This window comes from Etheostoma cragini, chromosome 2 (assembly GCF_013103735.1).
Source record: "Etheostoma cragini isolate CJK2018 chromosome 2, CSU_Ecrag_1.0, whole genome shotgun sequence".
NCBI classification, from domain to species: Eukaryota; Metazoa; Chordata; class Actinopteri; order Perciformes; family Percidae; genus Etheostoma; species Etheostoma cragini.
The window spans coordinates 790,022-815,444 of record NC_048408.1 but is presented as its reverse complement, the minus strand read 5'-3'; the positions used below and the strand labels follow the sequence as shown (position 1 = coordinate 815,444).

General features: G+C 42.7%; 1 protein-coding gene and 1 long non-coding RNA gene across 4 annotated transcripts; one reads left to right on the top strand and one right to left on the bottom strand.

Moving 5' to 3' along the window:
- The first annotated feature begins 927 nt into the window (after positions 1 to 927).
- Positions 928 to 24,892, top strand: LOC117957497 (neuronal membrane glycoprotein M6-a-like). 3 transcript variants are annotated; one of them, XM_034893296.1, is made up of 8 exons: positions 928 to 1,208; positions 12,536 to 12,728; positions 13,293 to 13,449; positions 15,175 to 15,328; positions 17,653 to 17,729; positions 17,815 to 17,880; positions 21,505 to 21,657; positions 23,831 to 24,892. In XM_034893296.1, the coding sequence occupies exons 1-7, from the start codon at positions 1,172 to 1,174 to the stop codon at positions 21,655 to 21,657; spliced, it is 837 nt and encodes a 278-aa protein (XP_034749187.1). In that variant the 5' UTR covers positions 928 to 1,171; the 3' UTR covers positions 23,831 to 24,892. The 3 variants fall into 3 exon arrangements, with proteins under 3 accessions (XP_034749187.1, XP_034749177.1, XP_034749169.1); XM_034893286.1 differs by having other exon boundaries at positions 21,505 to 21,664; positions 23,492 to 24,892; XM_034893278.1 differs by having other exon boundaries at positions 21,505 to 21,664; positions 22,389 to 24,892.
- On the bottom strand, positions 2,057 to 14,022 carry LOC117957588. Its single transcript, XR_004659540.1, has 4 exons — positions 13,958 to 14,022; positions 10,954 to 10,957; positions 6,064 to 6,066; positions 2,057 to 2,068 (listed from the first exon to the last, which is right to left on the bottom strand). It is a non-coding gene; the product is annotated as an uncharacterized LOC117957588 (long non-coding RNA).
- Positions 24,893 to 25,423: the final 531 nt, after the last annotated feature.

Genomic DNA, 25,423 nt, shown 5'->3' with positions numbered 1-25,423 from the left:
CAGTATTAGGGGACCACTAAGGTCTATATAAAAGAGACTTCAGATACAGTATTAGGGGACCACTGAGGTCTATATCTCCATTTTTCATTTTATTTGTCATGATAAATGATTCTGAAGAATGAATATTTAAAAAAAAATGCATCAGCCATTATAAATGCAAATACCGAAGGTTCTGGAAAATTCAAAAAGCACCTTAAAACATATCTTTTCCCTAAATTCTTTGATCCTTGGTTTTCCTCACGTGTCATTTCCAATCTTTGCCATGTGATTGTGCAGAGCGGCCTTGTTTGATGGGTCTTCTTTGTTGGTGTTTTCCAGTCCCGTAACTTTCAAGGTGTTCTTGTCAGTCTTGGTTCGTGTGTAAATTCCGGAGTGTGGTCTATCTGTATAGTGTCTTGAGATAACTCTTGTTATGAATTGATACTATAAATAAAATTGAATTAAAATTATTTTCTAGGATCTTGTCGGAGGGCCTTGTTCACTGAATCCAGACTGAAATCAGCTGCTTTCATGTGTGTTTTTTTATATTAAATGAAAGGATTAACTCTGTCATGGCTCATACCTTGCATTTGACTATTATGCTTTATTTCTAATAATGGCCAACAATAAAGCTTGTTACATGACATTACATGACATTACATGTCATTTACTTGACACATTAGTGCAAAGTGAGTTATAATTGCTAGATATGTAAGAGGTCACACGCCTTTGGAGCAACTAGGGATTAACTGTCTTGCTCAGGGGCACATTGGCAGACTTAATTCGACAGTGTAAAAACAGCTTGATAATAAGAAAACATTACATAATTTGTGGTTTACATTCAGGTTTGGTATTTTAGATACATACACTATTGAAATCAGTATGTGTATAGAAAGCTAAAGATACAGAGTGAAGATGATACATGAAGAGAGAAGATAGGCAGAGTGAAGAGAAAGAGAGAGAGAGAGAGAAAGAGAGAGAGAGAGAGAGAGAGCAGAGCAGAGCTTTGGAACAGGGACTTCCCTGAGCCTCCATCGTCTACAGAGAGAGAAAAAAAAAAACCTATCACACACACACCGCCTCCCACACGCACACACGCGCGGACACACACACGCACACTGTGCTGAGAGCTAGGAAGGGGCTTTAAAGAGCTTTACACTAAACGGAGACAAAGGGACTAGAAGTTGCCACAATGGAGGAAAACATGGATGAATCGCAAAGCCAGAAAGGTAAGACGGAGGGGGCAATTGGTTCATTTGTCGTCTTTAATCAGCCGTGCCATTGTTCTGTTCAGCCATCCCTGTCCGTGTCACGGGCTTCCTTTGTGTGTGTTGTGGGCAGAGGGATAGAAGACAACATACATGTCATGCAGACATATGTTGTGTGGTTTCATTGGTTGCCCATGTCATTTGCACATTTCATTGACACAGTTCAAACAGCCCGTACTCATCGTTTCATCCCAGCAGAAATGAAACGCTAGGCTGTGAATTTGAATCATGCCGTCTGTATGTCTGCTCGGATTATATAAGCCATTTTGCTTGTGTTTTCGATGAATGGACGCATTAATCAGCATGTTGTTTGGGTTGAAGATGAGAAGAGATGGCAGACACTGGAGGGTTTGTGTTGTTTCGGAGGCTGGACAGACAGATGGACAAACAGATGGATGGATGGATGGATGGATGGAGGAGGTGGGAGTGGCACGGGGCAGGGAAGAGGTAGAAGCGTGTGCGAGTGCGGGGCAAAACCTAGCACTAAAGCCCAAAATGTGAGGGAGGAGGGATAAGTGGAGCAGTGATTGATGCCTCCGTGGGGATTTTCTTTGTTAGCCTCCATTGTTGAAGCTTCACGCTTGTCTGAACGCCTTCTCCTCTCCTCTCCTCTTCCCTCGCTCCCTGCATGTCTCCCTGTTTTTCTGCTGTCTGTCTGTCTGTCTGTCTGTCTGTCGCTCCCACCCTGTCCCTCCATTTTCTTCGTATCTCCCTCCATCACTAGCCCTCTCCCTTCGTCTTTGGTTTCTGACTCACTGGATTTCAAACTCCATCTGTCTGTCTCTGGGCCTTTGCAGCTCTATCTCTCTCTTTTTCTGTCTCTCTCTCTCTCTCTCTCTCCCTAACCCTCTCTTTTGAGTCATCTCTCACTCACCTTCATCCCTTCTTTTCTTCCTCCGTCTTATTTTGCCCATTTCTAATCATACACTATTCTATTAAAAATATCTGTCTAGCCTTCCATGTATGTTTGTTTTTTGGATACATTTTTTTTTATCACATCCTCCCATATTATTATTGTTGTTGTTGCTGTCAGCGGTGAAAATGGGCGTGTCCACATTCTCCATTGCACCTTCTCCCGTCTGAATCAGACCTAAGCAGTGCTGCGTGCCAGCACCCAGACATGCCAACTTTGATGGAGGGGTTTTAACGAGCACTGATTTGCTTTTATCGCTGTGTTAACATTTATTAACCCTGTATCCACGGTAACATCGTTATGGCTCTGTCTTCTGATGCGTGATAGGCGGATCCGTGAAGGTTTTCTGGAAGGAACCCGTTTTAGCCAATCAGAGAGCTCGATGCGGAGGGCATGATGTTTGAAGCAAAGATGATTTTTCATTTCAGACATTTTGTTTTGTTTTTAGCTGTCACCCCCACTCCTTCTGTTCATCCATTTAGCTCCCATCCCACATTGGCGTTATTCTGTCCATTCCTCATCTTTTTCTCACTAGCCTCTCAGCTTCTTACTTAGAGTATGTCAGAGACCTGGTCTGGGTCCTACATCAGATTAAATCAAGGATACCTGTGTGTTTCTTTGCCTACTGTGCTGAACTTGGCTGAACAGATGACTGCGTGTTGCTCGCATATGTACAGTACACTGGTAATAACATAATAATTATACTAATAATTACAACCCACTCATCTGTGAAAAATGTAACATTGATTGTAGTAGGATTCTACAGTCCGGTTGGAGGTTTCTAATTATTATACAGCACGCATACCCATTGAGTTTCTCCAGCTTATCAGGCCCATTTTGTTATAGAAATGGGTTAAATAAATGATGCTGAATAAGTTCATCAATTGAAAATTAAATGATCGGAACACAATTAGAATGATAAAAGCAATGAGTCGTGTTGAATTTGACTGGTGAGCTGAACTTTGTGTCGCTGACTCTATCTATCTATCTATCTATCTATCTATCTATCTATCTATCTATCTATCTATCTATCTATCTATCTATCTATCTATCTATCTATCTGTCTGTCTGTCTGTCTGTCTGTCTGTCTGTCTGTCCACAATGATATGTACTGTAATACACATGATGGACATTCAGCATGTCAATGCCAAATTGTCTCCCAAACTTTCCGCACTAACAGGGAGAGCAGAGTCTCAGGACGCGAAACACTGACTACAATGATTTTGACACAAACACACTACCTGGCTTCATTGGTGTGGGAAACACTACAGAGCTGTTTACCAAGGCAACTCAATAATTAGCTTATGGTAGCTTTGTGGTGGGACAGCACCTGGGGAGACTGGGCTGGAGTGTCCAGGACTAACCCTGTCCCTCCACTAAGCAGCCAGGGAAACAAGAGAGGATGGCCCCCTGGTCTGGAGGCAATCAAACTGGAGACTCTAGCTGCTTACTTGAGTATTATCGATACACTCTGCTATATCATGAATCATACACAAGTTAAAGGATCTGATGGGATTACATTTCCTTTGGCATTAAACCTTGTATGGACACTTCAACATCGAACTGCCAACCATCCAATTGGAAGGCAACCATCTACCACTGACGGACACTGAGCCACCCAGTGTCCCCAGAAAGTCAAACTGACAGAACTCAAACCAAACTCAAACTGTCCTAACAACATATAACGGTTCTTTTACACAACTGTCGCAAATTTGCATTTGCAGTTTTGATGTGAAATAATCACAGGCGAGTAGTTCACATTTGAACTGATGTGATACATGGTTTCAGTACTCCACACCAATCATTCAGTCTGCATATTCACCATTGAACTTAATGGAGTAGGACTAATAAAGAGAGGTGAAAACAGATTAAGACATGAAAGGGGAGAGAGAGGGGGAAAACATGCGGAAAAGGGCCGCAGGTCAGAGTCGAAGCCTGGCGCGCTGCTTTGTGGAGTACACCTCCATGTAAGGGGGCCCGCTCTACCAACTGAGCTACCTGAGCGCCCAAAACACTGAGTCTTTAAAGAACTGGCTACTCTAACTAACTGTTGAATACATCAGCAGCAACAACCGTTGGTGGTATATACTATGTAATTACTGGCCCAGGACAATTTGAGAAATGGATTTCTGATTTCTTGTAGATGTCAGTGAGAAATCTGACAGCAGCCATCCAACTGAAAGTGGACTTTGTGCAGTTGCCTCATATCCATTTCATTATTATGACCACTAATAGAATGCAACTTAATGGAGAGAGGGATGGGTCAATGCAAATTGATTTAGCAGGCCCACAGAGGGTGAGAGAGAGAAGAGAGCAGGGGAGGAGGGTGAGAGTGAAAACATAATGGAGAGAAGAAAATCTCTGAAGGTAATTCCCTTACCTCCCATTGGCAAAAGAAAACAAAATTATTAGAATTGACCTATTTATGACCCATATTGTACACCATGATTACACTGTTTTTATTACATTTTGCCTTACTGTAGATAACGTCTGTCATCTCCTGCATATCATTGAAGGCGATACTGAAGTTTTGTCACCATGTGCTTCTATTTTTTTAGCCTTTAATGGCAGGTTCACAGGGCAAAGTTTATTTCAATGATTGAAGTATTAGGGTGCTTTTCACACCTATAGTTCGGTGGACTCGTCTCAGAATGAGGATGAAGCAAAAACATATGTATAACGTCTGGGTTTTTCTGTTTCTGAGTTAAAGTTTCTTTTATTTTAGAAGAAGGCAAAGAATGAGCAGCTGACAAACAGTGAGTGAAGGAAAGAGAGATGTGATGATGTCACACAGACGACCAGCAATTTGTGATCAGAACAGCTGACCACAAAAAGTTATCACCCCAAAATCATTTGTAAGTCTGTAAATTGCATTTAAGGTTGAAATTGCAGGCTATTGAATGTACGGTTTTTGGTTCCCTTCCTGTGTTTGGGTGAACAGAATTCTAGTTGACTTGGAAGCTAACCGAGACAGCCGTTTTCGACTGGTCCGGAGGTTGTTTGTTTGATCCGCACCAGAGTTACGTGTAAAGACATCTTTACATGACAGCCATGGTCTTGGTTGGTAGCACATTCATCATCTTTCTTAGTCCTTTTTTGTTGCTCTGTCTCTGGCCCAGTTGATTTGCCAAAGTCATGATCCGGTCACCCTCTATAATTCTAATCACCACTTATCTTTGTATGCAGATGACATTCTTCTTTATGTTAGTGACACTTCCATTCAGCTCTCCATTCTCTTTGAGACTTTCTCTAAATTTGAGGACATCTAAGGCTACAAGATAAATTGGTCAATGTCTGTTTGGCCCCCTCTGAATGAGGTTTGAATATTTCTTCCACTATTGCTAAAATCATAACCGATAACTATGGTGCTGTGCTCCACACAATACTGGCTGATCTTTCAAGGTGGTCTTTGATTCCCCAATGTATTTAAGCACGGTTCTCTATAGTTGAGATGAACTGCATGCCTAGGATCAACTCCTGCTGCTCTATGATACATATTTCTCCTCCAGCTGGCTACTGCATTATACTTCATTCTTCACAACAAATTTATCTGACGAATAAGCGCTCAACAATAAGATTGGCTGATCTTCCACAACCGAAAAATCACAGGTGGTCAAAATATCCCCAACTCGTTCTCAATTTACACAATAAAAAAAAAAAAGGAATAGCTTTTAATTTCCCTGTTAACAGTAAGACTATCTTGCAAATGAATTGTTTGAGGAAAGTGGAAAGGGCATTACAGAATTACAGTTTAAAAGCAACATGAATGGGTTTCTTTGGTCCATTAATAAGTTTACATTTGCACACAACTAAGGTTTGTGTTCTTAGATTGCAAATTGATTGATATTGATTGATGTTGATTGATTGATATTTTTGTGGAATAGTAAACAGTTACATTAACACATCCTCATTCCTAAACAACTTTGTTATTTTATACTTATTTTTACCAGCATAGAATGCATTTGATTGTTGTTTTAGGTATAACATGCAGTATTATCCTTAAAAAAACAATGACCACTACAAAAGTAATTCCTCTTAAACATCTCGGTGAATTTTCCCTTTTCTTAATTATGTTGGACAGTCGGGATGTTTATTGACGTCAGGGGTGTGTAACCCCCTTCCATTAACAGTGTGCAAGTTTAACAGACAGGGTGAAGCTCTGCATTCCCACTGAAGTGTTGGTGTGTGTGTGTATGTATGTGTTTGTGTGTGGTTATTTGTGCTTTAAAACATCCCTGCTGTGAAAAAATCAGACATAAGGCGGATAACTTTTTGTTGTTGTTATTTGACAACTTAATGCTGTAAGTCTTATTTTACAAAAGTGAACCCTTTCACATTTTCAGCTGATGATTGATGTGGATGATTAAAGTTTTTTGGGGTTTGCATCTATCATTGTGGTTGGTCTCGCTGGAGCTTCCTCCTCCTCCTCTCTCTTTCATTGCTGTTTGTCCTCTCTCCTGTAATCAGCGAGACGTGATCATGAAAGAGAGAATGGCACTGTAACAGACACACAGCTGCTGAGATACTACTTTATCCTACATGTTAGCACAGCTGTGTGCCCAGATGAGGACAGACTGGGGATGCTTACATGTAATGGGATAGTGCTCTGTTCGTTGACACTAACAGTAACAGAATGAAGTGCACGAAGTCTTGCAGGTAGGAAAAGCATCCAGTACAACAACATGTAGAACATATTATAATGTGTAGTCATAGTTACGCTTTGAGGTGACAAAATCCTGGCGCCATATCACAGAATATAGAGTCATTCCACACAATTAGAAAATATCCAAATAATACGCAAATGTTCCACAAAAAAAAATCAGAAATTTAAGTCTAAGTCCATCAGCGCCAATCTAATGCTGGTTTGGTAATCCATAGGAAAAATGATCTCATAAATATCATTTGCACGTTGTAAGCCTATTTGTTTCCTCGCTGGGCAGGAAAGCTATACATGTGTTATCTGACAACATAGGGCACTTCAGGATTTAAAGGATAATTAAAATCGTTTTGGCTCGATAGTTTTCTTTTATTTACAACTTAGAGTGGCTCTCAATGCTAGTTCTACTTACTCAGTCCACAGCCCAACAGTTTGTAGTAGTCATCAAATGGTCCAGGGTCTGGTCCAACATTCAACTTGCTTCTAGAAACCCTGGTCATAAAGTGGTCCGCCACAATTTTGTCATGAGGACTTACTTCACTCCACAGAAGCTCACCAAGTTCTCACCAAATCACTCCCCGAATTGCTCATTCTGTCCCCACGGCACTCCAGGGGAAGTTTCATATAGTGTGGGAATGTCCAGCAGTCTATTTGTTGTGGTGTCATCAGAACCATCAACAATTATTGGAAAGAATGGGACTTCTTCCAATGCATTATTTCTACTGAATGAAGGACAGGATGCATTTTTCCCATTCCTGTCCGTCGTATTGTGATGGCAGGTATACCTGCGGCAAATTAATTGGTTCCAACGTGATGGAAGCGCCCACACTGGTATTTGTCTTTTAGGGACATTTTAAGTTCCGTGAGTTAAGATACATGGTGCAAAAATTCCATCCGCCCGCAGATACAGAGCACCAAACTGGACTAAAGCCTAGTTAAAAAAAGAGTTGGTCCCCACCACCATCACAGTGCTGAATTATACAGCCAGCATTTGATGTGTTAATGCGGGTATCTCATCATAGACTCTATCTATCTATCTATCTATCTATCTATCTATCTATCTATCTATCTATCTATCTATCTATCTATCTATCTATTGATCTAAACTGGATAATGTTCAGATGCTGAAATGATGGTAGAGATCAGATCAAGGAACTCATTGCTTAATTTAGTGTTCTTTTTTTTTTTTAGATATTGTTGTATGTTGTACGCATCACACACACTCCAACTGGTCCATCTTGTTTGGGTTATACAGTAAATACAAAAAAATTGGATCACAAAAGTAAGAAATGCAAACACGAGGTCCATTGTGCTGCCTGTGAGTAAATCCTGTCTATAGTGTATGAACAGCTGGGAGGAAAAGGTTAACCCTAGCCCTGATTGCAACATTATTACTCTGCTAATGGTTAGTTTGTCTCTTTCATCAAGATATCACCAGTTTCTGGGCAGACTGCCATCAAACGTGTTGTTCCAACGCCAGCCCAAAATGTCCACTTGTACTTAACCAATATAAAAATACAGTGGACAGATTGGTGTGAAATGTAGTTTGGTGCTCCCAAAAGAATGAACCTCTTCCATTTTGAATACTCTAGAAACCTTGAACCTTTTTGGTTGTGTTGAATTGCATGCGCCTCGCTCTGCATGGCTGGCCCATCACAAGACCAATTGTATCTCGTGATGGTATGGTGTGGTTTCCTGGATGTTGTCTTTTTTTAGTAATCTACACTACACCCCCACAGTTTAGTTGCTGCATATGAGCTTGCTGTGCACTGGATTTGACTGATTCAGAAACTCCTGCTATCAGAGTCCTGGAAGTGTTCCCAGGGTCTCCACAGCTCAGACTGTGAGTGAGGGACAGAGGGAAATGTGGCCCAAGAGACAATTTGAATGGCAGCTAGAATAATTGTGTGTGTGTGTGTGTGTGTGTGTGTGTGTGTGTGTGTGTGTGTGTGCGCGCGCTCGTTCTGATGATTCGGCCCTATAGATGCTGCAGGAAAAATCAGGGATTACTGTACAGTCATGTCAAAAATAACAAAGCTGTGTTCATTTGGGATTTTAATTCCGATCTCTTAAATCCTAGTCTGGAACAACAATGGTGTTTTCACAGTCCACCAGCCAGTGTTAAGATGGATCAAGGTTTTTTAATGAATACTTTAATGAATGATCAATACATAATGGAAACCCCAATCATACTGTATAAGCAATCAATTCCTTCTTCCCATGAACAGTACGAGGTAAAAATTATCACAGACACCCAAAATATAGATTGCATAATAGAAGTATACAGTTGTTTGACATATTTCAAGATTCAAATTTCCATTAATGAAAATTGTGAAAGAGATTAAGATGCCCATAAGATGCTCTGGGGGAATGTGATGTAGCAGCCATCATGTGCTGTCTGACATACAGATCAGAGTCAATGTGCGCATCACTAAATAAGCATTACGTCCATGCTGCAGATCCATTCAGGAATGCCAATAGATGCTCGCTGTTGTTTCACGTCTGCAAATCTACCTAAACAAAAGGAGCCAGCCATATAGTGATGCCGTACACAGCCGTGTGTGTTCAGCCTGTCCCACTTTTTAGCAGGTCAGCGGGTCTTCCCTGCGCTTACAGCCCAAATCTGGAAATATGACCAGGATTATAACATGACTGCCACACACAGTGTCAAGGTGCACAGTCATGTGTCAGAAACACATTCACACATGCTCCTAACATGTAGATCCCACCGCTCAGCACCAATCACAGTCTTTGTGTTAGCCTTCGTGTTATTGCTTCTCTTCGAGCACCGTGAAACTAAAAAAGATTTGACATAAACAGTGGGAAATTAGCACCCACCCCCAAAAAAATGTGGTAACATACCCCCGGTGTTAGGAGGCCTGCCGCTGAGTCAGCAGTAGCAACTATTGAGGTTGGAGTAAAGAAAAAGAAAAGGTACTTTTTGAATAAATGGCGAAGGAAAAACAAGGTAACGGTTAGCTTACTAGGGTTGGGAGATGTCCCCTAAATTGGCTGTTGATCAGACATACATTTAAATGCCCTGAGTAAATGGATAGTATTACATGCTGTCTCCTGTTGGTAGGGGCAGCACATTACAACTTGACCCGCTTTTTTGATAACCTCACTTACAGAAAATGAAAACAACTTGTTGGTTAGAAGAACTAACTTTAACTTAGAGGCAATAAAAGACCACGAGTCATCCATGTCTTATATTAAGTGCACTGCCATTCAGAGATGGGACTCCAAGAGCAGAGTGTGGTAATTAAGGTTTTTTCAAAACCTTTTTATTTCCCCATATTAATACAATATGTATTAATACTACAAAATAATGTATTGAAGTAATTCAAAATATGCTGTTTTATAAATTTGAATTCTGGAAAACGTGGCTGGTAAAAAAATATACTGTAAGTGGCTAGTAAAATTGGGCCTCTACCAGCCACAATGGCAAAAAAAGTTAACTTCCCACCCTGGATAAAAATCAGAGCAAGTAAATAAATTACAAATAAAGTGAAAAGGGGTTCATGCAGAATTTTAACTGGATGCTCAAATGTAAATGCGGTGGGCTACAATAAAGACCAGTATTGACATAACCCGAGAAACATTGCAAGAAACTTTGCTTAACATGAGCAAATATGTTCTAAATGTAATCCAGAACAAAGATATGCAGCTAAAAAAAAAACAGTGAGAAAATGTTGAGTTGATATGCTGTGTACTACACGTGATGTATGATTTACGCAAGAAAGCGAAGAATACGACTCTTGCCTGACGTTTTAATCAGTTTTCTTTGCAGCTTACCCCTGTTCCGTGTGATTTCAAAATAAAAGTATTTTGAACTATGGTCACTTCCAAAATGCTGTGTGTATACAGAGCAGCATTAGCATGTAGCACAGCAGCCATGAATCTTTTATGAAATGGATTCAGTCAGTGTAAAATGGTAGCTTCCTACTGGGCAGCAGCCATCTTTGTTCCTCTGTTCCTTCAGGAAGCTCAACACTGACTGTGTGTGTGTGTGCGTGTGTGTGTGTGTGTGTATGTGTGTGTGTGCGTGCCCGTGTGTGTGTGTGTGTGTGTGTGTGAGAGAGAAAACGGGCATTAGTGTGACTTTAATACTTGCAGAGCCACACTGTTGCCATGACAACGCTACAGGCAAAGTGGGTCAGCAGGCTCCTGCCACACCCCGGTTGGCATAGCAACAAGGCTGGTCAATTAAACCTTAGCAGCACGATGAGTCACACACACACACACACATACTGTGATACAGGTAGCCTTGCTAAAGAGTTTGAGTCCATTCATCCCCAGACATCATGTGGACCAACAGCTGCTGTGCGTAACAACAGTTATCATCCATCAGTATGACAGCCAGTTAGTTTGACCCTCACCCCAATATTCTTTTATTATCCGAGGCCGGTAGCGTTTTCACATGAATATAAATCCACCCTGTGTCTCCTTAGCTCACTGAGCCAGTCCGAGCCGGGCTTTGGGAAGGGAAGAGATGGATAGGATGAGGAGAAAGAGACCTGTAGGCTCACCTAGCATCACCATAGTGTCATTATATAGTATGATGTCACTGTTTTAGAAGCATTTCCCATGTGTATAATATATAATAGAATAGAATTTCAGTGACTCATATTTGGCAGGAGGGACAGGTGAGACGCGCTGAGGAGACAGATGGTCAGGATTAGGTTTCCGTGGTGACAGTAGGGTGAACTTGCTTAAATGAATGAATCATCATAGAAAACATATATTATCAGATGATCATTTTAGCCTCTTCTGTGTTTCCAGATTATAGCCTGGACCACTGATTAATGTCGCCCGATTGACAGATTGTTCATGCCACTGGCGACTGACATGGTTGTCTAATATCTTAATCTAAATACCCCCATAGTAACCTCAGTGTCTCTAAAATCCTGCATTAAGATTAGTGGATTCTAGTGGGACAGAATCTGTAGGAATATTCAACCGCTTTTTGTATTTGTATTGTTGACCGCAATCTTCTTATTGTTGTTTTTTAGGGAGACAATTTTAAGATCTGTCCGGGGACAACGGATGAAAAATAGCCTTTTGGCTAATGTTAGTTAATGTACGCTGTCCCTGTCAAAAAAATTAATACATTAAATTTAACTATGTCACGTGATGTGAGGGTGAGCCTCGGTCAGTTCAAGATCACACATCGCTTCCATTGGACTCCCTCCAGATTGGTTAGAAGGGGTCTGAAAGACACAATAAATCCAGACTAGATTAAGGATAGCGGATGGAAGAATGAAGGGCTGCCGTCTATCCAGGAGTGGGCTGGTGAAATCAGTTTTGGCATGGCTGGTCGACTGGCTCTATGTCCATGCCATTGATGCAGGGGTTTAATTCTCGCATCCCCTGGGAGGGGAAGGGCATGTTGTAAATCATAGGATTTGTATTTTGTTAAGAAAAAAAGAAGAAAAAAAAGGACTGGATTCTCTACAGGTAAAGTCTGCTAATCCAACTGATCATTCATGAACTCAGAGTTGATGAAGACGCTTTGAGACGCAGTATATTCCCTGTCATTGACACAGCTGTATGTGTTATATCATCATGTCCATGGTGTGTATGCATGCTTTAAAGCTTTCTGAATAATCTTATTAGTACATATGGACATTCTGTCGCCGGCTGTACCCATTAACAGATCCAAATTAATTTCATCACACTGACTATTTGAAAAGATGAATTCTCTGTGTTTGTGTTAAGGTTGTAAGGAGTGCTGTGAGCGCTGTGTGGGCAGCCTGCCCTGGGCCTCCCTCATCGCTACGGTCCTCCTCTACATGGGCGTGGCCTTGTTCTGTGGGTGTGGCCACGAGGCTTTGAGCGGCACCGTCACCATCCTTCAGAACTACTTTGAAGTCATCCGAGCCCCGGGAGAAACGCTGGATGTGTTCACCATGTGAGTGACTTGTTTCTACCTCCAAGGAACCTGGTCCCACCCGTGGGTTTTCCTGTTTTTTAATAAGTAGAAATTGCGATTCCCTTACATTCCAGTCAAGTTTCTCATAACAGGACAGGACCTATCACGGGACAAACCTTAACTTTTAGGACTACTTTACTGGGAATGCTCTAGCATTTCTGCAGCCTTTAGTCTTTGTCAGTTTTGTCAGCTGTGTTCATCTGATGACCTCATAAGGGGCAAGATTCCAGATCGGCCCATCTGAGCTTTCATTTTCTCAAAGGCAGAGCAGGATACCCAGGGCTCGGTTTACACCTATCACCATTTCTAGCTTCTGGGGGGGCCATAGGCAGGCTGGGGGAACGCATATTAATGTTAAAAAATCTTCATGCGTGGGACCTTTAAACATCAGACGAAGTGATTAATTTCTCCAATACAGATGATGCTGAACTGGGAATTGCCTTTTAGTAATTAGTAATTAGTAAAGTTTAACAACTGTGTGTGTGTGTGTGTGTGTGTGTGTGTGTGTGTGTGTGTGTGTGTGTGTGTGTGTTCTCTGCACAGCATCGACATCCTGAAATACATCATCTACGGCCTGGCAGCTGGATTCTTTGTGTTCGGAGTGCTGTTGCTGGTGGAGGGCTTCTTCACCACCGGAGCCATCAGGGATCTCTATGGAGAGTTCAAAATCACCGCATGTGGACGCTGCCTCACCGCATTCGTATGTCGCACACACATACTCACATTCACCGCAATCGTATGTCGTACACACATACACACATTCATCGCAATCGTATGTCATACACACATACACAAATTTGCCGCATTCGTCTGTCGTACACACACACACACATACACAAAATTTCATTGTGACGCTCTCAGAAAGAGTAACTCATTATGCAGTAAATGTTTAAGTCTGATACTATAATATACAGTTTTATCACACACACACGCACACACACACACACACACACAATTGAATATGAATGAGTCTACTTTGCATACTAAATGCAATATAGAATGTCAAAGTCATTTGGTCACATTTTACAATCTATTTACTTTAGTACTTTATCTAAAGGGGAAATTCCATTTTTTTACTCTGTTGTTATTTATTACACACACACCCAGACCTAGACATGTAGTAAAGGAGACCTTTCATGTCACAAGCGCATTGGTGCCTTGCTCAAGGACGCTACCTAGGGACTGACCTACTGCCACCCATATGGCACCCGTTTGGCCTCCGTTGACTTACATTATCTTGCGATTGCGTGTGAATTTACGCCATAGCGAGTAGTATGAGTAGTCGTGGGGGGGGTGGGAAAAATAGACTTTCACTCAGGAGACAGGGGAGCGTGACCGTTTCCTAAACTCAGCCGTTGCTTTCTTCTCGCAATGGTTACATACACAGTTATTAAAAGAAAGTGAAAAATATATATATATGTTATAGTAAAACTGCGTTCTTAATTTGTCAGAAAGTAATGGAAACAGCACATTCATTAGTAATTGGAGATGATGCAGACATCCAGTGTGATGAAGATAACTGCTGCATGATGCAGCATCAGGGAGGTGTGTTCAGGTGCATTGTGGGCGTGCTGGTCTTACAGGGAGGTGTGTTCAGGTGCATTGTGGGCGTACTGGTCTTACAGGGAGGTGTGTTCAGGTGCATTGTTGGCGTGCTGGTCTTACAGGGAGGAGTGTTCAGGTGCATTCGAATCGTACCATTGACCAATAAAAACCTGGTCTTATGTCAACAAACGCATCATTTATTGTTATTTTAACAACACATGGTAAAATGCCTAGGCTCGTGCACAGTGCGTGCACTCTATGCCTGTTACACACACACACACACACACACAAGGAAACGCAGCAACACACACATGCAAAAGAGTAAAAATAAAAAATATCAGGGTGAAATCCTCATCATCAACACGTACAACCGCGCCTGGCTTCTAAAGGGAATGGGAGGGGACCTCTGATTGGTTGATTGCATGTTACCCAGAACACACCTCTGATTAATGAAGACACTAAGAACAACCCTTTAGGACCATGCACCCGGCGCACGGACCCTTTGTTTCCGCCTTCAAACTAGCAAAAGTGGATTTGGACACGCTCTACATGCAGCTGCGCCGGGCGCTTCACGCCATGCACTCAGATCGGTAAAATAGGGCCCTGGGTGTGTTCTTAATGACAGTGTGTGTGTCTCAGGGAGGGTTGTTCTAAATGTGTGTCTGCACTGAGCCTATTCTGACACCAGTGTGAAGAGTTGAGTTGTGTCCAAAAATGGAAGCCTGAAACTAAAACATCATTGATCTTTGAACGTGTGTGTTTTTTTTTAACAATGTTTTATACATTTTCCATTGCAGTCACAACTTTTAACCAATGGTTTCCATTGACTGGTGTGTTTAAGGCCAGTAACCCGTCTGATGTGCTGTCTCTGTGTTCTCAGCTCATTTTCCTGGCCTACCTGTTCTTCCTGGTTTGGCTCGGAGTGACAGCGTTCACCAGCCTGCCCGTCTTCATGTACTTCAACGTTTGGTCCATGTGTCAGAACACCAGCTTGGTGGAGGGAGCCAACTTCTGCCTGGACCTGCGTCAGTTCGGTATGTGCCTTGGTAACATCTCTCAAAAAGTAGTTATCATCTCTGCTTTGTCTTCTGCAATGTTCTTTAAAGTTAGGATAGCAGACAAGCAATTTAAACCATGGAGGCAGACAGAGGAACGCTTCTATCCATCAGATCACAACTCTAAAGGACAGAGTGAAAGAAACATGCCTTTTTGCCCTTTGGGATTCATTAAAGTAGAAACGGGTTTCTTCTTGTCCACAGAAGGTGTTGGTCAGCTTTTGAATACAGTCTCCCATTCACATTGTGCTCCAATACATGTTCTCATAATCCCTGACTGCAAATTCTCCCTGCACTAGCTGCTTAGTGACAGAACATATACTGTGCGCATCCTCCCACTTTGTGCAGGCAAGTAACTGGCACACACGATGGAAAAACCTGTGTGTGTGCGACACCATTGCCAAGTTACCAGTAGAAAGCCCACAGTGTGCCATGTGCCACAATGGAGCCCGGAATCTTCTCCCTACTCAAAAGGACTGATGAAGCTGAACTAACCTGGACTGTGTTAGTCGTTGGACCCCCCAGTCTGTGCATCTGAGGTCATTAGAAGAGGTTGCTAGACGGCCATTGGACTTGGACATGTGTTTGTCTCAGTTGGGGGTATTGCTGTGTCAAAGCTGACTTTTGGCTTCACATGGTTTAGTGATCCACCACCCCCAATCTTTGTCCTTATGCAGAGTCTGGGGCTCTCAACCCTCATGTTGTCCTCGGGTCTAATTGACCCCTACCCACAATAACATGACTGATTCCCCACAACGCTCTTTGGAGAAATTTTGGGTCGTCTAATTCAATTGTATAGCATTTGAAAAAAAAATTGAAGTGGTTTTGATATATTATTGATTGATTTGACATATTCCAGTCTGTGATTGTCATCAACATCCATTCCTTTAATTTTAGTCTCAATAATTCCTAATTTCTGCTTTTTTAATTCAAACATTAGGAATAATTTCCTTCTTTATTGACCATAAATCCCCCCAAAAAATTGCAAAACAAAAGTGTTACGTAGTGCTGAAAATGTAAAAAAGTGACCAAAAAGTGTCACAAATGTAAGAAGCAGTTAAAAACATCGTTAAAGGCGTCAACAAAATTGTAGATTTTTAATTTTGACGAGAGACAACTCGAGGGTTATAACTGCTAGATGCTAGATTGGATCCACTAGACGTGTCAATGAAAGGATGTGCCTCATGGCCCGCCTTATTCTGCCTCTGATTGGCTTATGCTGTTATTCTTACCCTATAACCTTAAACAACCCGCACTCCCTTGTCCATGCCCAAACCAAATCAAAGATCCCTTTCTGACCTAACTACGTTGACCATGGTAGATCCGATTTAGGATCTACCCTTCCAACTACGTTGACTTACTATCTTGGAGAATGAAAGCGTGCACCTGAGCAGTAATTGACGCAAAGTTAGACACCCCCCCTGGCCCTGATTGGTGCATCTGAACAGGAAGCGGTGGAGTTTTGCAGATTGCACTAAAGGCTGTAGGTGGTGCCACCTTATTACCTGCTCCACCAAATTACCTGCTTCGTGTAGTTCTACTCGAACATAGGGTCAGTTTCAGCAAATTTGACAGAAAGTTAGTTTTATAAGTCTTACCTACTGCACCTTTAAGGTGCCACTGGCACGTCTCTGACTTTGTCATTTTACATATGAAACAGTTTTAGGACAAAATCTGTTTTCTGCTTGGATATGAGGATAGGTTGTGTGAAAGAACATACAGGAAGCCAAAACAAACCTAAAGCAAAGGGACAACTAAGTTAAATACAATCATTTAGACGGAATATACATTTAAAATCTAACAATACAGCACAAAGTTCCATGTTTAGCTGTGGGCACAGTTAACGTTTTTTGGGTTTCTGTGCAAAGTCACTGATTGAAACGGTGATAGTATATTGTTGGGACTGAGATCATGTGAACATTGAATGTGAATATTTCATTTTTCCAAGACTTTAGCAACAGAACCGGACATTAAATGAATATAGGTCTATGATTGTTTGATTGTCCAACGACACACACCAAGAGGAATTGTGTAGACTCTGGCAGTATGCCATGTGCGGTCTACTTTAAAGTGCAGACTGGCTTGCTGTCAGGCTTATTACTGCATCTAATGGACATGTCTCATAGGGAAGGATTCTAACAATTCCCTGGTTTATGAAAGTTTGGATGATATTGATGTCTGTGTGAGTGCATTGTCAAGACACTTCCTTCCTATTGGCCAATCTAATTCAGTAACTACAGAGACTCTTTCAGAGCTGCAGGAAAGTTCTTTGGTTGATTCATAGACGTTTGTGTGTTCCTCAGGAGCGGTGGCCATCTCTGAGGAGAGGAAGGTGTGTACAGGATCTGAGAAGTTCTTCAAGATGTGTGAATCCAACGAGGTGAGAAGAGCCAGCTGATAGAATGCATGACCTGTCTCAAGACAAAGATCAGAACAGTGTAACCTTTGAATTTCCTGTGTTGCAGCTGGACTTGACCTTCCATCTGTTTGTGTGCACACTGGCCGGAGCAGGAGCGGCTGTCATTGCCATGGTAAAGACCATCATACTCATATCTGATTGGCCATGGGCAGGGGTGGGCTAACAGGCACTAATAGGCATGGCCTGCAATCCGTGGATCTACTCTACAGTAGGAATGACATGGACAAACCTATAGTGCTCCACACACTAAAAGTATATTATTGTACCAAATCTTTCTGTGCAAAATGATAGAAACCATTCTCAAAACACCTATTCGTAGTGTTCACGTCACGGCGCTATGGGAACGCCCACCTGGAGAGCAAAACGAAGCTGTCCTCCACTGTCTGCCAACGAGTCAGCTCAGCTTCAACCAAACTGGAGCCAACTGTCAGATAGCTGTTAGTTAATTGGATGCACAAACCGAAAGGAGGCCAGCCTGGGCTGTGTTTCTACAGAATCCCATCTCAGAACGAAAACCCAGAGAGGAGGACATTGTGGATTTGCGCAAATATACGTGCCACACAAGCGGACTCATCTTACACTGACCACTGACACTGAAACTGACCACCCATGCAATCAGAGCCTGTTGTCAAGTCAACCGTATCTCCCGTCTCCATGGTCACACCAGCTCATTTCATTTCAATACTTTGTGTTGAAATTCAGGTTTCAGTGTCTTGCCCAAAGACACTTTGACTTGGGACAGCAGGGCCAGGGATCAAACCACCAACCATTGGATTGGTAGGAGACCGATATACCACCTGAGCCATTAATTCTAGCCCTTTTGTGACAGAGCTGCAGCCACCAGACCCCCCCCCCCCCCTCAATGTTACTGCTGCAAAAAGACAGAAAGCAGACAAACTGACCAACACACATATAATATATAATATATAATAACAGATCGTCTGTGTATTGATACAGTATTGCCACTGAAAATATCGCGATGCAATGCTGTATCGACGCCCCGCCCCCCCACCCCTAGTGTTCAGTGCTTCTCTTTAGGCAATGCAGAGCAGTACTCTACGAACTAATTAAATAAAAAAGACACTGAGAATCCAACAGTCCTGAACAGTAACTAAATAAATGTACTTGATTAATGTACTTAAGTATGCTTTACTTTAAAGGAGAGATTAATACACATTCGAAATTAAAAAAAACAAAAACTAGAATAACTATACCACCGCCATTGCATGAAGATAATTAATCATCATAAGTATTATATTGCAAAAATAATAGAAATACAAACAGCTATGTAGTTATTACCTGATCTTTTGAATGTCCTGGATGCATCCTTCTGTGTTTGTTTAGCTGTTCGGCGATGCCAACTCTTCCAAAAAGATGTGGCTTCATGCTATTATCTAAGCTCTCATGTCTTTTACTTTTCTCGAGATGTTTTAACCCTAGCGTCAAAATTGAAAAAGCCTTTTGTTGACGCTTTTGTTGTTTTTGTCCTTTTTCCAACACTTTTTTTTCCCAAAGAGCGTTGTGTAGAATCAATTATGTTATTTTAGGGAATTAAAAAGAACATTGATATAAGAAAAGGGGTCCATTTGCCCCGAGGATAACATGAGGGTTAATTAAGTCCCGTACCCCTGTGGTTGTCCACAATGTTTCTCTTCCAGAACTTTGAAGTAACAGACAGGGAAAACAAAAGAAGGCATTACTCATACCAAATCTAGTTAGCTTTTCCATACACAGTGCTGGGAAAGCTTTGTGTATAAGGTCTCCCTCGATCCATGGGTTGTTTCTGATTGTGTAGATCTGGACGGGGAAGGGGGGTGGGGGCCCAAGGTCTTTTACCCTCATTTTTTATAAGATAGTTGAAACAACAGAAATTTCTTTCACTGCTGCAGCAGGTGTAACGCTATCTACTTACTAGCTAGCCTGCAAGTCCAAGTTGCTAAGACTAGTTCTGGGCGGGTCCTGGGCTCTTGAGTGACAGATGACGAGAACCATTCAGAGTGGAGTAAAATAACATGCATCCAATTCGGATTCGCCTGGGACGCAGCTACCTGCGTCCGGAGGAGAACCTTTAAGAAACCAATTAACTACTCACATAGACAGCCATTGCCATGAAACCGCAGGAAACATATTGAACCATAGAAAATAGTAACCAATGAAGCCAGTTGGACACAGTGGACAGCCTGGTACACAACCCTGTGTTGTATGGTCTTCACTGGTTTTATCTACAAGGCCTTTTTGTCATCCTCCCAGTACTGGGTTCGGGTAGTCCTCGGCAACTGGGTCTGCAGGGTCCGCTTTGGTCTTTCCTTGGCTGTAGCTCAGGAGTAGGCTCCTCTCTTTTCCAGAAACCTTCTGGCCTTACAGCTCATGGAGCCTCCCAGACCTCAGACCAAGTGCAGGCCCAGGTCCTGGGCATTGCTCAGCGTCGGGCCCCCTGCATCCACCCGCGATGCTTCTGCGGGTTTCCAGCTTGGACCTGTGAATCCATGGTTCTCTCAACAACCTATACTATAATTATAAACCATATTTCTGTATATCTTTATCAGTGTCTCTGTGTCCCAACCATCAGCAGCAGATGCCGCCCACAAAGAGCCTGGGTCTGTCCGAGGTTTCTGCCTAAAAGGGAGTTTTTCCTCGCCACTGTTGCACCAAATGCTCGCTCAGTTGTGGGAAATTGTTGGGTTGAAAACAGAGCTTTATGGCATATTTCAGCTCATGTGCTGTGTTAGCTTGTTGAAATGGGGTGTCCTCTAGTGACCAGATACAGGACAGCACTCTAATTCCTCCAAACCTGTTTTAGAATTAATTAGACCTATCTTAGACCTATTTTTTTTCCTGTATTCGGAACTACAAATCCCTTTGGTCTGCTTTACATACTCCCTCTAAATAATCAGGACCTTTAGCGTGTATAGAGCCAGCATGTCTCCAACAGACTCCCTGTAAATAATCAGGACCTTTAGCGTGTATAGAGCAGCATATCTCCACCAGACTCCATGTAAATAATCACTACTTTTAGCGTGTATAGAGCAGCATATCTCCACCAGACTCCATGTAAATAATCACTACTTTTAGCATGTATAGAGCAGCATATCTCTACCAGACTCCATGTAAATAATCACTACTTTTAGCATGTATAGAGCCAGCATGTCTCCAACAGACTCCCTGTAAATAATCAGGAAAAGTTGAACCGCGCCGTAGAGACAGGCATCACGTTGAAGGGAATGATTGGACAGGCGTCTGTCCAATGTCCCTCTGTTCATAACCAACGAGTTTCTCAGCAGAGAGGTCTACACACAGAAAGGTGTTGTCCCCTGTCTGGATGTGCAAAAACAGTGATAGGCTTGCCCAGCTTGTTGCAGCCAGCTTAGGTTCATGTTGGCTGGGGTGACGTATGATGTAGGTGGGCCCGGGGGTCCTAACCCCAGAACAATTGGAGCATGCAACACTTAAACACTGAATTTGTGCGCACCTATTTCTGCACCAACTTATGCTGAAATTACCTTCATTTATTTAAAGGGAAATGTAGCAATGGCAATTCAGAATATAACAGCATTATCTAAAAAAAAGAAGAAGACGTCTTCGGAAAATTAATTAATTAATTAATAAAAAATTAATTGATGCTGTTAGTCCACAAAGCACTGAATGGGTCCTTCCCATTCAGTGCTTTGTGGACTAACAGCATCATTTACAGAGATGTGTACTTTGATTGAGCCCGGCTTCTCCTCTCCTTGCTCAGGTCCACTTCCTGATGGCGCTGGCGGCTAACTGGGGCTACCTGAAGGACGCCAGCCGCATGCAGAAGTACGAGGACATCAAGTCCAAGGAGGAGCAGGAGCTGCACGACATCCACTCCACACGCTCCAAAGAACGTCTCAATGCCTACACATAAACACACAAACACACACTCGCACGCACGCACATGCACACACACACGCACAGCACATACATGAGTGAAAAAACAACAAAAACATACATTCAAAGACAAAAGAAGGCAGGGATGAGTTGAGTTGATAAAAATGATGAAACACAGACACCACGCAGTAGATCATTGGCTCAGGTGGTCTATGCTAACACGTTAGCATCCGCTATGTTGCTTTGCTCCACTTCGATCAAGCGGACCTTTAGCTTTCCCTTCAGAATGGAAACAAAGCGAGAGCACGGTGCAGCCGATGGCATCATTACATCATTCCTCAATTGAAACGGTTTTCAAAAATGAAATCTGGCTGGCGGCCCCGCCTCAGCCTTTTCGGGACCTAAGCTTTCCTTCCCCGTCAACTCCCCAGAGAAGCTTTGCAGCGTGTCAGTGTGCAGAAACATGAGCTGACAGTGGCCTGCCATCCCAGTCAGGGACCCAAATAACCATGGAAGAGACAAAAAACTGACCAAACAGCACAGTTTGTGTAGAAAAAATCACCCAAACATACAAGATGATGAGGGTTTAAGAAAAAGACACAGAAAACGGAAAAACCCAGACAGACCCCTGGGGGCCCTCACATCTGATTGGATTGACACGTTTGGCAGACTGTGCTTTTACCTTTTTTCCCTGGCTTGCCATTGGTCACCGTGCTGACCAGTGACACAGTGGTTAGCATGGCACTCTGCAGTCAACGATCTACAGCGCACACACACACACACACACACACACACACACGCACACACACACACACACACTCACACTCACTCACAAGGTCGGTGTTGTGCAGCCAGTGTTCTATGGTGGTGTCGTGTCCTGTCACCACATTGGGAAAAGGTGTATGGCAGAGAAAGACACGGGTACCCGGGTACAGATGGGTAGCTTTGAATCCCCCCCCCCAACCCATCCTCTTTCTCTGCTACGGTACCTCTTCATCCTGAGCTCAGTTTCATTAGCAGTTCCACACGTTCCTGTTCCACACGGCCGGCTTTTGGAAATGAAAAACGGGCTTAATAGTTTTGTGTAAAAATAAAAATGAAAGCGTATTTTGATTGAGAACAGACTCCAAAGAAGACAGAGTCGGAATAGGTCTTGTTTTACTCCGTGTCCCGCGTCAGGCTCACTTAAACTTTCAAAATAAAAGCCGGCGGGAGGTGAAACGGCCAATGAAACGGGGCTTCATCCCGTCAGTGGAAACTGAGGATCTGGCCTCAGAAACAGCACATCCTTTCAGCACAAAGTCTTTTTTACATGTTCTCGTCCGTCTGATAAACAATGTTTTTGTCTCACTTTTTGGAATTTTCACATTTATATCAGTATTATTTACGTGTAATTTTAACATTGGGGTATTTATATGGGGCAGGTGTGTGTGTGTATGTGTGTGTGTGGCAGGGGGGTTGGGTAACATCACTTTCATCACGTTATGACACTATGTTTTAGTGGTTCTGCACACACACACACATGCATGCACACATGCATGCACACACACACAGGACAGGCCCAGATGCATTGTGGGTGCTGTGTTGGTAGTGCAGGTTGTGAAGGCTGAGCTGGTTGTCCCTCTCCTGACGAGATGGGTTGAGGTGTTTGAGATGGGAGATGTTAACAGGGAATCAGAGGCGCTGCAGGATCCAGGTCCCAGTTCAGGGTGTCCTATCTAGAAGACGTGGATCCTCACTGGCCATGGGGGGCGGACGCCGGGGACGGGCGTGTGAGAGGATTGGTCCAGCTGTGGAGGGAAGGGAAGACTCTCTATCTGCCAGTAGAGACGACTGACAGTCATTACTGTACTGAGGAACTGATTATTCATCACACACACACACACACACACACACACACACACACACCGCCATTGCTCTGAGCTGTAATTATTTGCTCTTTTACTTTCCACCCAGAACATTTCACTATTTTATTATCAACTCTTAATCTATGAGACTTTTTAAATGTGAACTTGTTGATTATTAGGGGGAAAAGTAAATCCTTTTTTCTTTTTTTTCTTCCTTTTTGTGGGCAGTATTAAGCACTGTACCTACATGCACTCTGTAAAAAGATATACATATATATGTGAAACAGTGGAGGTGAGCAGCCGGGACAAGGGTGACCTGTCGGGGAACGAGTCCGGGGGAGCCCAACACACACACACACACACACACACACACACACACACATACACACACATAGGTCAATATAAATTGAATATAGTGGTCAGAATCTGGGCCAGATGATTGCCACATGCCAGTAACCAATTGGCTGACTATCCAAAACTAATGGTGCACCTTGGACAAGGTTCTGCAGCCGTGCACCTGCATGGTCCTTCGACAGGTAACCATGGCGCCCCAGCCACTATGGGACCACATCTCCCCGTTCGATACCAGGCCGGTCTCATTGGTTTTCAAGCTCATGTGGTTTCAATCTGGTTCTTTTGGGTGTAAATGCAGCTCTGACGGAATTAAGACGACGAGTCCAGCGTGGAGTCCAGCAGACTCGTGTCCCTGTTCAGGCGTGTCTTCGGCTGCTCGCTCACTATTTTTAAGGGTCTAGTTTTACAGTAACAGTATTCTATCATTTCATTGCCTGACAATGGATGTCTTGTCAGTGTTTTTAACTTCAGATAAAAGAAAAGAAATAGTTTTTGTGCACTTATTTTATTGACCATTGTGAGCTCTCTCTCTCTCTCTCTCTCTCTCTCCTTTCTCTCACTCTCTTCTCTGTCTCTCTCTCTTTCTCCTCTCTCTCATTCTTGGTGTGTAAGTGCATTTAGATCCCATTGTGGGATCTGTGTATAGTCTTGGCATTGGTTATAATCTGAAGAAAACGAATGAATTGATAATAATGACGCTAATCTTATACTATAGGTAAAAAAAAAAAAGAATCTAGTTGTTGTTTGTGGCATGGTTATGCATTCAATGGTCATCATTTCAACGATTAAAACTATACAACAAAAAAAAAAATCCTTATTTTTCACTGGTGCTGTTCTGCTGTTTGGATTTGTTCTCCGCGTTTCAGTGTGCAGTATTGCGGTTCCTGTTGCTAATGGTGTTGCTAAGCTAGCTTGCTTGCTCAGTTGTTTACCACCAGAGCAATATATTGTAGCAGTTTGACGAAATCCGTAGCCGTGCATTCCTGGCATACTGGTGCATGAATCTATGATTGCAAGTGATATGATCATGGTGTTCTACATTGTTTCTCCTAATTAAGCACATGTTGCAGATGTGGTGTAATGTATTGCTCTGGCCAGCCATCATCCTGCTCACATCCTCTTCCTCATTCAGGATAAAATCCAGGGGGCCAATTTACATCTGTGACCCCTAGGAATTTCAATCAGACCCGTGATTGAGGTATTTGCTGCGTGCTCGCATGCGTATCAAGAGTCAGTAACGGGGGTAATATTTAAATAACAAATGACATTTCCAAAAGGTTATTTTCAAAGCATATAAGAGCTGCACAATCCCATTTGAAGGCGAAGACCCTGACCCTGGTAGTCCTCTTGAATTGGATCTCCACTTATAAATGGATCAGAGGATATGTGGTTTTTCATTAGAGCAAAAACTGTCAAATTGGGTGGTGTTTGCCAGGTGGTGCGTGATGGACATCTGCCATCCACTGGCTGCTGTTGGAATCAGTGAGAGGATGTGAGCTGCCCCCCACATTGTTTTAAGTCTCCTCATCGAACCCACGTCCCCCAGTGAAGATGATTGTCGTCTTGTCCTGCGTCCTTCATGTCCACCCTTGGCCACGTCTT